We start from the raw sequence: 14,187 nt of genomic DNA, 5'->3' as shown, positions 1-14,187 counted from the left end.
AGCCTGGGCTAACTTCAAACCGTGATCCTCAGATCTCAGCCTCCTGAGTAGCTAGGATTACAGGATTATAGCCATCAATACCCAGATTAATTATCTTTTAAAGTACATTTCACTGTTAATTTAGATCTCTAAGATACCACACTGGCCAGGCACTGGTGGCTCATACCTGTGATCTTAGCTACTTAGGAGGCTGAGATCTAAGGATCTAAATTCAAAGCCAGCCCAGGCAGGAAAGTCCCTGAGACTCTTATCTCCAATTAATCAAAGAAAAATTCAGACACTGGCGCTGTGCTTCAAGTTGTAGAGTTCTAGCCTTGTGCAAAAGGATCACAAGGACAGTGCCCAGGCCCCAAGTTCAAGACCCAGGACTGGCCAAAAAAAAAAAAAGATACCATGCTAAGTTTTTACAAGTTAGTGAAAAATGTCAAATTATGTCTTCCACAGAACTCTAACTACACATAAATTAATTACATAACAAAACAAGTTATCAAGTATCCAAATATGGATAAGTATCCAAACATGGCCTAACAGAAATATAAAATTACAAATGTCTGCTAAATTCACTAGCAGAAACCCACTTTTATGTTTATAAAAGAGGTTAAGAAGAGAATGATAAAAATTATAATTCAAATAAAAACATTAAAGCTGATAAACAATTTCTATTAAGGGATAAATTATAAGAATTTAAATTTTTTTTTATAAATTGTTTTACCTCCAGCATCACCTCTACCTTTAAAATATATTTACTAGACATAAGAGCATGCTCTACATGTTCTGCTCAAGACAAACACAACATTTTAATAAAAAATTGTGATATCCTCTCTCACTTTTTTTTCTTTTCTTTTTTTTTTTAGCCAGTTGTGGGGCCTGAACTCTGGGCCTGGGCGCTGTCTCTCAGCTCTTCAACTCAAGGCTCCAAAGCCAGGTGAAAATGACTGTGTTTAATTGAAATGATGGATTCAAAATTTGGTATATATTGACAGATAAACACATCTTCAGCAGAAGTTAGAAAGGGAAAAATTAACCCAGTGACTATAGTATAATACCCTTGCTTCCTCAGCATTCCAGCTTTTCCTTTAATGGTGATCTACTTGGAACCACACATCTATGGAGATCAAAAGCATGCTGCACATAGTACATACTGGACTCCTCCTTGGTTTTTTTCACTCAACAGTGTACCATGATCATACCTCTATTCTCACTTCTTCTTATTATACATGACTCTGTTGGATAGATTCATCCTAGTTGTTTATATTTATCCTCTTAGGGATGAACATTTGGATTTTTTCTGATCTCTTATTCACACAAATTATGCCTAAAGACTTGGTCTATATATCACTTTGCATTTTTGTCAATGTATCTTGGAAATAGATTCCTAGAATTGTGATTTATAGATTGAAAGGTAAATGCAGATTTATACACATATATAATGATATCACTCTATATGTATATACATATGTGTATTTATACAATTTCCAAGGTTTAGCAGGGAAGCTATGTGGAAAAGATGAGCAGTATCTGTCCTACCAAGTATAATTTAATGTCCTCAAATTATAGGACGAGTGTAAGTACCAAAATAAGCATTTCAAGATACATACTAAGGAATTTAGTACAGTCTGGACCTAGATACTAGATTTCAGTAAAGAAACAAATCACTTACGCATCCAGCTCTTTGGAGATGCTGCTCACATTGAGATCAATACAGACCTTGTTGCGGATGTCCTTAGGCTGCATTGCACCAAGGATAACATAGGTGGTGTTCCTATTCTTCATTATAGCACTGGCAGATGCACAGGGAGTGTCAATGAAGGGAGACAAGGCCATAATAATGAAGATGGGAACACTTTGGATGAGCCTTTCCATAAAGGTCCAGGAGGCTATATCTACAAATTGGGCCTCATCAATGATGAAAATAATCCTTTCTTCTTTCACCGTCTAAAAAAAGTAGAGAAAAAGAATGAAAAATACTGTAAGCCTTCAGAGTTTATACTTGTGTATGGGTAAGCATGCATATCCATTGTGTTTTGTGGTTTGCTTATGATTATGCGTATGTTCTAGACAAATGGGATCCTTTACTTTTTGATAACTTTATATTAATTTGGGTTACACTGAGTTAGAATTTATAGCAATTTGTATATCTGGTTGAACTGGGTTCTTGGATAAAACTTCATGGAATGAAAATCAAAAAAGAAGGAAGAGAATGAAGGAAAGAAAAAAAGAAAAAAACATTGAAAGTTTGGAGTGTAATTGTTCATAGTATGTAAAAGGTCCTGGGTTGGATTTTCAGCACCAAAAGAAATAAGGGCAAATTTGTAGGATAAAGTTGTCAGGATACCCACAAAAAGTCAAGTAAAAAAATGTTTATTCCATAAACATAACTAAGTGTTAACTAGGCATCATTTTAATCTGTTGACAGATGGAGACATCTATTTGAAATTTGTTTGGCCTACAGATACTTATTAGCACCATTGATTTGGGGATAGACATACAGTGGAGAGGGAAACTGATCTGATTGTGGCCTGGCTGGCAGTTTATGCTGTTCTTTTTTGGACTGTGATATGTATCACACTTAAGACAGATTGTGTTCTTTTCCTTGTATAGACTACAACTAGATTGAATTATTTATTCACTGAAGAAACATTTAGTGTGCATAGTTCTAGGTACAGAGGATATAGTCTTTTTGTTGTTGTTGGTGGTGGTCATGGGGTTTGAACTCTGGGTTTGGGCACTGTCCCTCAGCTCTTCAGCTCAAGGTGAGTGCTCTACTGCTTGAGCCACAGCACCATTTCCAATTTTCTAGTGGTTAATTGGAGATAAGAGTCTCACGGACTCTTATCACGGGTTGGCTTTGAACCGTGATCCTCAGCTCTCAGCCTCGTGAGTAGTTAGGATTACAGGCATGAGCCACCAGCGCCTAGCAGGATATAGTCTTAAAATACAGACTTCCCACTGTCTTGCCAGTCATTTGCAAAGCAAGACCTTCCTACTGAGTGAGTGGTTTCATGTGGTTCCTTTGGTGAAGAGACTGCTTTAGCCCATATTTCCCTCTGCACTATTTTAATAAAAAACAAAGCAGCAGAGTTTATTTTAAAATGATAAGGCAAGTATCAAAAATGTTACCACTTGCTTTATTATATATGCATAACTATTTTTATAACCTATCAACAAATATTTAACAATTCACTAGGCCCGAGAACATTTCTTCAATGGGAAAAATAGCATTACATTGCTCTGTGTCTGACTGATATCTTTAATAAAAAGATGGGGTAGATAGAGTTTTAAGCCTGAGAGTATGTCACAGTTTTAGAGCACTTGCCTAACATGTATAGGCCCTGGGTTTAACCTTCAACACTGCAAATTAATAATAACAACAATTTTTTAATGAAATATGTCTTAGTCATATGAAGGAGAGGGAGGGGCAGAGGGGAAAGGAGAGGAGAGGAGCTCATATTTGTGGAGTGTTTCTTATGGAGGGGATACAGAATTAAAGGGGTACCTAGCTCATAGAGGTAACTTAGATACTATTATTTCCTCCATGGGTACATAAAACAAAAGCACAGAGAGGTTAAGTCAGTTAGCCTAAGGTTCTTATGGTAGCAAGTAACAGGTCTAGGGGTTCGAACCCCTGCATAGTAACCATTTTATGTACATGTGTGTTAAAGGTGCTGGGGATTGAACCCAGGGCCTTTCATATCTGTACAATCCTTTACACTGAACTATACCCAGGTCTCTTTGATGTCTCATACCTAGAATGAGAAAAAGAGGGCTGAAAGAGGTTAAAGTCCCAAGAGTACTTCTTGGGGGCTCCTTTTATACCTATTTAAATTCTAAACAGACATGGCTCAAGATTTGGAGGGATGGAGGAGAAAAGCACATTAGGAAAAAATGCCTTGCCAGCAGAGTCTAAGTCACTTGGGCCAGCTGGCTTCATATCCATTTGCCCCCGACCCCTTACATTCTCCCCAGCATGGTGTGATCCACAAGAACTCTTACTTTCTCTAAGATCTTCATAAACAGGGCTTCCAAATGCTTTTGTTTTCTTGTGGTGCTCATCTTGGAAATCTCCCGTGAAATGGGAAACTGTACAAAGAATTTTGAGAATATTGAGTATAGGAAAACAGTGAAAGGAACTCTTAGCTGTGTGACTCTGGGAAAATCACTTCACTATTGCCTGTCAAAATCCTCAAATGTTGGGTTGAGGGCATGGCTCAAGTGGTAGTATGTCTGCTGGAAAGCATAAAGCCTTGAGTTAAAAAAATATTGCCACAGCCAGTAGCTTATGCCTCTAATCCTAGCTACTCACAAGGCTGAGATCTGAGGATTACAGTTTAAAGGCAGCCCAGACAGGAAAATCCATGAGATTCTTATCTTCAACTAACCACCAAAAAGCCAGAAGTAAACTTTGGTTCAAGTGGTAGAATACTATCCTTGAGCAGGATAGCATCTGGGCCTTGAGTTCAAGCCTTAGCAATGGCATAAAAATTATTCAAAAGCTAGATAATGCATAAATTGTCCTTTCTGGCTTTAATTTTGTCATGGAATCATTGGTGAATTACTTAGTGCAACAATGAATTGTACTTAGTGTAACATAGTATATTAAATATAACATTAAACGTATTCAATGAACTAGAGTATAATGGAAAAGCTTCAGTTATGTCTAGTGATTTGGAGGAATTCTCACTAAAAAGATAGTTGAAACTCAAGGATGAGCATTTCTTCAAGTTAATTTTGTCTTAGCATCTTTCAAGAGAGAACAAGGCACACCTATTTCTCTATTGGCATTTGCATTTTTTAGTGTCTCAAGAATGTGGCTACAGTGGCTAGGGATCTCAGTGGTAGAGCTCATGCTTCGTATGTATGAGGTCATAATTTCCATTCCTAGCAGCACACACACACACACACACACACACACACACACACACACACACACACAATGTGGTTGTTGTATTTTCAAAGAGGATTAGAACCTTACCACTTGGATGCCCTGGATGAAAAGTAAAACAGATAACAAAGCCTGAAGAGACCAAGTCATGCTGAGTACTATGGCTCAAACCTGTAATAGTAACTACTTGGAAGTAAAGATTGGGGGATCATAGTTCAAGGCCAACCTGGGCAAAAAGAAGTTCTCAACTGATGGCTGGTGGTAGTGAGTGATACTCACTTGTCACCCCCAACAACTTGGGGAAGCAGGAGGATCACAGCTCCGGCCAACCTGAGCATAAAGCAAGACTCTCTCTGGAAGATAAGCAATGCAAGAAAGGGGTGGAAGCATGGGTCAAGTGGTAGAGTGCTGGCCTAGCAAGCAGGAAGCCCAAATTCAAATCCCAGTACTGCCCTCTCAAAAGAGAGAGGAGAGAGAGAGAGAGACAGAGAGAGAGACAGAGAGACAGAGACAGAGACAGAGAGACAGAGAGGGAGATGATAAATTATGAAACATTGGGGCATTGGGGAGGAGGGTAGCTGCCATTGCCCCATGATCATTTCTTGCAGAAGTCTAATACTAGTTACCTGAACATGGAAAATATCATTAAGAAGACAGTGGAACTTGTCATCCAACAGTGTCTTGACTTTACTTTGAAGGTTGCTCTGTCGTTCTTTGTAATGTTTACAAGTATCCAGACCAAGTACATTAGCCATGAGTATCTGGATAGTATAAAAATTTTGATGGAAGCTGACCTTAGTCAATGCAATAGCAATAGTCCTGTTCATGAGACAATCAAGAATCAGAGGAGAAGTTTAAATATGTATTCTAGAGATAATAAAGGCTCAGGATATCTTTGACCCCTCCCATTTACCTATCTGGAAACTAAGTCTTTGTTTCTGCTGTGGTGTACTCCTTCAATCCACTAAATTCCTAATTCTGTATAATTTAACTAAGCTATCCCCTGCTTTCCTTTGCTGAACCCCAAGGGTCAAAGTCCTAAGACTCTGGCCTCTACACAGTAGCATGCCACTTCTTTTCCCTGAATGTCATGACTCTCTGAAGACATCATATAAGGAAACCATAAAGATCCAGTTAAATGCAAACCTTTCAGCTGGGGTCATAGCTCTGATGTACATAGTATATTTGTCCAGCATGCATAGGGCTCTCAGTTTGCTAGGCTCTGACTAGAAATCTACCCTCCACCAATAAGTAGGTGAGAATACCCTGCAGACTCAGAGCTGTGCCTCCTCTCCAGGCCTTTTGTTTCTGCTCAGCCTGGAGTGGTTATCACTGCTCACCATCCCAGCTCTGCTGTTCAACTGTAAACCTTGGCTCAGGTTTGGCCTCCCCTGATGCACCAAGGTTGAGCCGAATATGCCTCCCTCACCCTTCTCTGAGCTTCCAAGGGTACGCTTATCAAGTCTGAATCTGTGTCTTCCTCAGACAATGTTTACATTGTTCTCTCTCCTCTTCTAGAGAGCTCTTTGAGGGCAGCAGACAGATATTGTTCACATTCAGGTTCTTGTACTTGTTATATGCTGACTTATGTCCCCTCCCCCAATTTGTGCATTTAACTTGTAGCCCCTAACATCTCAGAATGGCGCCTAGTCTGGAAAAAGGGTGGTCACAGAGTAATTACTTAAGGTGGGATCGTATTGGAGCGGGCTTCTAGCAAATATGATTTGGATAAAGAACACACATGAAGATAAAAAGCAGAGACAAGGGTGATGCTTCTACAAACCAAGGAAGAACAGACATTGTTAGTCAACTACTAGAAGCTAGAGGAGAGACATGGAACAGATTCTGTCTCATAGAGCAGAAAGGGAGCCAACCCTTCTAATACCTGGATCTCACAAAATATGAGGCACAAACCTTTTCTTCTTTTTTTTTTTCTTGGTCGGTCCTTGGGCTTGAACTCTGGGCTTGGGCACTGTCCCTGCACTCGCGCTCTACCGCTTGAGCCACAGTGCCACGTCCGGTTTTCTAGAGGTTTATTGGAAATAAGAGTCTCACGGACTTTCCTGCCCGGGCTGACTGCCTACGATCCTCAGATCTCAGCCTCCTGAGTAGCTAGGCTAACAGGCATGAGCCACCGGCACCCGGTTTGAGGCACAAACTTTCTGTTGGAAGGCTAGGCACTGTGGCTCATGCTTATAATCCTAGCTACTCAGGGACAGAGAATGAAAGGATTGTGGTTCAAGAGGCCAAAAATAGGCAAAATATGGGAAATTACATCGCAACCAATGAAAAGCTGGTGTAGCAGAGCTTGCCTGTCATTCCAGTTACACAGGAAGCTTAAATAAGAAGATTGTGGTCTAGGTTTACTGGGATAAAAAGTGAGACTCTATCTCAAAAATAAGAAAAGCAAAAAACGTTGAAGTTGTGGTAGTGCACCTGCCTAGCAAATGAAAACCTAGGACCACTGCAAAAAATAAATTCCATTGATTAAGGCACCTAGTTTATGGGATTTTTAGTAGCAGCTCTGGTGACTAAATACAACACTTCACAGTTCCTGCAACATAGTGGTAATTTAATAAATGAATGAACGATCTCTTCTGCAGTTTGATTTTGTTTGTTTGTTTGTTTTATTGTTGATCATGGGGCTTGAACTCTGGGCCTGAGCACTATCCCTCAGCTCTTCAACTCAAGGCTAGCAATCTACCATTTGAGTGAGAGCAGCTCTTTGAGATTTCTGGAGGTTTATTGGAGATAAGAGTTTCATGGCTTTTCCTGCCAGGACTGGCTTTGAAGTGTGATCCTCCAATCTCTGCCTTCTGAGTAACTAGGATTATAGGCGTGAGCCACTGGTGCCTGGCCTTCTTCCACAATTTGATATTTTGAAATAAGTCTTTCTCAGGCTTGACATTAAAGATGATAGAAATAAGCTTAAACAAATACAAGATTTGTGTTCCTCTTGTAGCTTTTAGGTGATGTTATAACATTCCTTATATATGAAAATAAACATGCGGAATGTACATTAGCTCTGCCTTCAGAGAAAAATCCAGAGGCTTGTCACTCTCTACTTTGCTCTCAGGACTAAATGGTTCAATTCCCTGTCAGCTGGCTGGATAAACTTGTGTCTCTTCTGCAAGCCCAAACCCACTCTTGATTGCAACATCCATGTAAATTTTGTTCTGAACACGCTTGCATATTAGAATTGTTTAGATAGTTTAACAATATCCAAGCACCACTTGGCATTAAATCAGGACTTCGAGGGTTCAGTCTAGGTTCTCTTTCACTTAATTAAAAATGGTGAACTATTCAGCACAAAGGTCAGGACACTCAACAATTATAGATTGTGATTATTTACAAAAAGTTATGTAAAGGAGAAAAACATCAACATAATGGAAACTTTTAAGGTGATTTTGGGATTCTGAGTTCACAAGAAAGAATAATTTCAATACACTTACCTGTGGTTCTCACCTTGGGCTAGATATTCAATTTCCACAAGTATTTGGCTTTTCCCACATCCAGATATACCCTCATACATTAAGATTTGGCTGCAGTTAGATATCAAAAATTCCTTCATTGTACACATGAAGTACTTGATCTCTTTTTCACGTCCTGTTAATTTTTTTTTAAAAAAGGAACTCATCAACATGAAAATATTCTTAACAATGCTCATTAAAATTTCATTTCAATATAATATAGAATATTGAGATTTACTGAGGATGTAAAACATGGAATTAAGCCAAGATTTTTTAAACCTAACGCTTGTTTTCTGTTCTCTTTTCTTACAATACATTGTAAATAATCAGTAGATTATTATATTAGAATGCAAATTTATTAAAGTTAGAGCTTATTTATTTATTTAGCGCTGGTACTGGGGCTTGAAATTAGGTGCCTTGTTCTTTTCTTCAGTTTTTCTGCTTAAGGCTGGTACTCTACCACTTGAGCCACACCGTCACTTCTGATTTTTTACTGGTTAATTGAAGATAAGGTCTCTCAGATTTGTCTGTCTAGGACTGGGCTTCAAACATCAACCCTCCTATCTCAGCTTTCTGAATAATTAGGAATTCTGGTGTGAGCCACTGGCACCTGGCTAGGATTAATTTTTTTATTCCAAATCTATGATGAAGAAAATCTGTCTTTTATGAGTGAAAACTGTATTTGTCTCAGGTACTAGATATATTATTGTTGACAAGAAAATCCAATTTACCCTCAAAAAATCATGTTTAGAAAAGAAAAAAATCATGTTTAGATTGTTTTTATCATAAGGGCAACCTTATGATAAATTATTTTCCTGATTATGAATAATATAAATATTTTCCTGATTATGAAACTAACACATAGTCACCGTAGAAAACTTAGAAAATAAAAAGAACAGAATAAGAAATCCTTCACCTATCATGGGAGTTATGTTCCAGAGACCATGGTGTTAGGTGAAAATCCGTGAAATGGCAGTTTTATATTTATTTTATTATATATATATATATATTTAAGACTTTACAAACCCTTCCCACTTTCCTATAAACCCTTCCCACTTTTCTATAAACCTTTCCTGCTCTCTTATTAACCTGAATTACCATTTTTATATTTTTCATATAGTTTTAAATTTTTTAGGCAAAAATAATTAAAATCATAAATATTATATAAATACCTACACTGCAAAATCCCATGATATAGCGAAAACTCTGTGATACAGAATCAGATATATATATATACATATATACATACATGTACATATATATTCATATATATATATATATATTTAAACCTGCAATACAGTGAAGCCTCAATAAGTGAACCCTGATATAGTAAGGAACAACTGTAACTATGGGTTACAACCTGGTCACTATTATTTTTGTGTTTTTTAAAATACATAAACAGGATGTCCTACCTTAAGTCTGAAGGTTAGTTCTTAATCTTTGAACCCTGAGTAGACAGGAAGGAGCTGATTTCAAAGTAGTGAACAACTTCTGTCAAAGAGCTGGGGGCTCTTATAGACCAATTGCACCTTTTTTGCTCGATATAGGGCTATGGAGGGCCAATCATGGATAGAGCCCATATACACTCAGGTATTAACTAATGTTTTTGTTGAAAACCAGCATCATTTTAGAAACTGAGCCTGTGTGCTCTGGGTATGATTTAGTGAAAACTACTTTGTAGACTATATTGTAGACTATATTGTAGACTATATTGTAGACTATATTGCTTTTTTTGAGTAAAATATTACTCCCTTCCCTTCCCTCCCCTCTCCTCCCCCTTCACTTTCCCTTTTCCCTTTTCCCTTTCCCTTTCCCTTTCTCTTCTCCTTCTCCTTCCCCTTCCCCTTCTCCTTCTTTAGTTGCTTTTTAGATAGGGTCTTGCACATTTTACCTTAGAACTTGCCTTGAACAGTGATTTTACCACCTCCATTTCCAAAGAAGCTGTGAATTACAGATGTACACTATCATTCCTGGCTTGTTCTTTGAGGTAAGGGTCACTAACTTTTTTGGGGTGAGGAGCCTCATTCTATCTTAACTTTCTAAGAAACTGAAATTACAGATGTGAGCTACCAGGCCCCACTCAAAACATTCCCTTTCAAAAAAATGTATTTAGACTTTCAGTTCTATGAGACTTGTTCATTGGAATGTTAAGTGAATTTTAAAGGCTGGAAACATGGCTCAGCACCTGCCTAGCAATTCTGAGGCCTTGAGTTCAAACCTTAGCATCTCCATAAATAAATAAATAATGAACAAACAAATGAAATGAGTTTAAGTCAATTTATCTTTAAATGTATGTATGTTATTTCTATCTAAGCAAGATCTTAATATCTGGGATTGTTATAAGCCTTTGATTTTAAGAAAAACAGTGTTCATACATTATAATTTTGTTATCTATGTTATTACAGTTTTATTTACAGGAGCTCTTTTATTAGAAGGGTAATTCACATACTGCCAACTTCTGGCAATGTGTTTATGGCTATTGCATTAAAGGAAAGTTTTTGAGCTTGATTTTTACCTCCCCGCTGGTGGAATCAAAACTCACTACTTACCCAGCAAAGGGTAACCTTCATTTCTGTTGCAGATGAGATACGCCATACCAAACATGCTGAAAAAAAAGAAAAACATGTTAGGTTTAAAATAGGAAAATATTAAGAGCAAGACTGACTAGTTCTTAGTCCTCAGAAAGCTCCTTTTCAGTATCTAACAAGAGTTTGTCCCTTGACTCATGGGTTGCCAGTGTCAGAGGAGAGAGGAGGACAAGGTCTGCTTGGTTAATAAAGCCTAAACAGCATGCAGCTGTTACTGTGGCACCTGACACTATTCAGTAATTGTTTAAGAGTGTGCATGGGTAGAAGAGATCCCTTTTTTCTCATGGATAGTGGTGACAGTGCTTAAATCTAGGCCGGAGTGTATACACTTGCCCACTGCATTAGCCATCTCCTGAAGGAGCCCCTTAGAACCAAGCACTCCTCTGTACCACCATATAACTTTGCTATTCCTCGCTTGCAGTACATATCACAATCTTCCATGAAAGTAACTTTGTATGTGCTGTCAATGTTCCCAGAAGGAACCAAGCCCTGTTCATGTTTGTACGCGTATTTCTACACTTTTCTGTTTGTTCCATTACTAGGGCTTGAACTCAGGGTCTTGTGCTCTCGCTTGACTTTCTTGCTCAAGGCTGGTGCTCTACCACTTGAGCCACTCCTCCATTTCTGGCTTTTTTTTCTGCTAGGGCTGGCTGCTAACCGCAATCCTCAGATCTCAGCTTCCTAAGTAGCTAGGATCACAGATATGAACCACCAGTACCCAGAAATTAATTTTTCTTCACTTCTTTCTGCAGAGATAGCACACACACACACACACACACACACACACACACACACACACACACACACACACACACACACACACACACACGCACGCAGAGTCATAAAGAGTGAGGATTTTTGGATCAGATTAGTCCTGGGCTTTTGTAGTTAACTGACTGTAGAAACAGCCCCACTAATTCACCCAACTTGTATCTGTGCCTTTGGTGCCTACTCGGCAGTACTCTCCTGCCCTGATCCCAGCCTTGTGAATGTTTTATCCAGGACCCCAAAAGACACAAGATATAAAAGATGGCTTGAAAATTTCTTGTGCAGGGCTGGGAAGGTGGCTCAGTGGTAGAGCGCTTGCCTTGCATGCCTGAGGCCTTGAGTTCGATTCCTCAGCACCACATAAGCAAAAAGAAAAAAAGCCAGAAGTGGGGCTGTGGCTCAAGTGGTAGAGAGCTAGCCTTGAGCTGAGGGATAGCGCCCAGGCCCAGAGTTCAGGCCCCACAACTGGACCAAAAAAAAAAGAAAGAAAGAAAATTTCTTGTGCATTGGACCAGCTCTCTCTTACTCTTCTGATGTTGCCATGGCAACATACTTAATGGAGGATGAGATACACAGAATCAAATTTCCCTAGCTATTTCAGCCAAACTGCCTAGTTAGCTCATGCTGTCTTGGCTCAGCAAATAACATGCTGACTATGAGACTCATGAATAAAACCAAGGTGAAATAATCCAAATCCAGTTAAATTCAATTGTATCCCATATATTTGTTGGAAAAAGGGTTTTGTTTGCATGTGGAACTGAGGTTTAAACTCAGAGCTTCTTACTTCTAAGGCACACTTTTACATTTGAACCACACCTTTACATCTTTTTGTGCTTTAGTTATTTTTCAGATAGAGTCTTGAGTTTTGCCAGGGGCTAGCCTCAGATCACAACAGCTTCCTAGGTGGCTGTGATTAAAGATGTATGCCACCGTTTCTAGCCCTTATTTATTGTTTTATACCACAAAGGTTTATGGTTGTCTGTAATACTACATTATTGTGGGAGTTTGAGTCTTGGCTCCACAGCTTATTAGGGATATGACTATTAAAAATCATTTTATATCTCTGAGCCTTAGTTTTAAAATTTATTAAATAGTCATATTAATAGTTTCTACCTCATATAGTCAATCTGAAGAAGGAAGGAAGATAAATGCCTAAGATTTAAATGCTCACTCAAAATTATCATCCATCCATTCACTCAGTCAATTGGCTATTATGATGCCCTATGTATGCCCAGTCAGGTAAACAGTAAAGGCTCTCTGAACTACTAACTGTAGCCCTGGTTCGTTATCTAACCCTTTTCAGACCTAGATTCTAGCTTGCTAATAGGGTAACAATTTTCTACTTTCATCTTCATTCACACAGCCCTTCATTTATTCATCATTAAGGGTTTACAAAATGTGCTAAAGAGTGAAGAAAAAGTAATTTATATCCTCCTCAAAGAGCTCACAGTGTAGTAAGGAAAAAGCATATCAAGGTCAATAGTTGGGATACAGAGGCTGGGAGTACAGCTCTGTAGTAGGTGGGTAATTAGGATGTGTGAGGCCCTGGGCTTGGTACTGATTTCCCTAGGACAAAATAATTGTGATATAGGGTGCTGAATTCTCTAATAGAAGCCGCCCAGGCTATACTGTCTAAGATGGAGTCCAGAGCCATTCTTAAAAGGATTAGATTCTTGGGCTGGATTTCAAAAATTGACTGACTGGAGTATGCTGGGTGAGGACAAGTCTCCCCTGAGTAGAGGGGAGATGGAGTTGGAAAGGCTACCTTGTAAAAAATTTGAATGTTATTAAAAAAAGAATTTGAGTCCCACCCCCAAAGGCTTATACCTATACTTCCAGTTACTTGGGAGGCTGAAATTTGAGGGTTGTAGTCTGAACCCAGCTGGGGTAGGAAAATCCATGAGACTCTTATCTCCAATTAACTGCCAATAAAAGAGAAAAAGAAAGAAGGAAAGGAAGGAAGGAAGGAAGGAAGGAAGGTAGGAAGGAAGGAGGGAGAGAGGGAGGTAGAGAGGAGGGAGGGAGGGGAACTGTGTGAAGAGAGTGCTAGCCTTGAGTTAAAAAAAGCTCAAGGACAGCACTCAGGTCCTAAATTCAAGACCCAGGACCAGCACACACACACACACACACACACACACACACACACACACACACACGCACACACACACACTAAAATAAAATAGAAAAAAACTATGGAAGCTCTGGATGCTGGTGCTCATCCTAACTACTTAGGAAGCTGAGATTTGAGGATCTTGGTTCAAAGCCAGTCATGGCAGACAAAGCCTAAGGGACTCTTATCTTCAATAAACCTGCAAAAACCCAGAACTGGAGTTATGGCTCAAGTGATAGAGCCTCAGCCTTGAGTGAAAAAGCCAAGTAGAGAAGAGGCCCCAAGTTCAAACTCTAGTGCCAGAAAACAAAATAACAGAAGGATTCTAAGCTCTAAAGTGACATCTGTATATCTAAGCTAGGCTTTTAA

General features: G+C 38.9%; 1 protein-coding gene across 2 annotated transcripts in view; it reads right to left on the bottom strand.

The window, feature by feature from the left end:
- Adcy10 (adenylate cyclase 10) overlaps nucleotides 1-14,187 on the bottom strand; it is a 75,500-nt gene that overhangs the window by 31,336 nt on the left and 29,977 nt on the right. For both annotated transcript variants that reach the window (XM_042677371.1, XM_042677370.1), the window contains exons 12-16: nucleotides 10,902-10,957; nucleotides 8,335-8,488; nucleotides 5,509-5,701; nucleotides 3,994-4,080; nucleotides 1,661-1,935 (exon numbers count right to left, since the gene is read on the bottom strand). In XM_042677371.1, coding sequence (XP_042533305.1) covers nucleotides 1,661-1,935; nucleotides 3,994-4,080; nucleotides 5,509-5,701; nucleotides 8,335-8,488; nucleotides 10,902-10,957 — 765 coding nt within the window. The remainder of the gene's footprint in view (nucleotides 1-1,660; nucleotides 1,936-3,993; nucleotides 4,081-5,508; nucleotides 5,702-8,334; nucleotides 8,489-10,901; nucleotides 10,958-14,187) is intronic.

Source organism: Dipodomys spectabilis, unplaced genomic scaffold (genome assembly GCF_019054845.1).
Source record: "Dipodomys spectabilis isolate Male_0828 unplaced genomic scaffold, ASM1905484v1 ptg000036l, whole genome shotgun sequence".
Taxonomy (NCBI): Eukaryota; Metazoa; Chordata; class Mammalia; order Rodentia; family Heteromyidae; genus Dipodomys; species Dipodomys spectabilis.
Note: the sequence above shows the minus strand (reverse complement) of the source record. Positions and strands in the feature narration are given on the sequence as shown.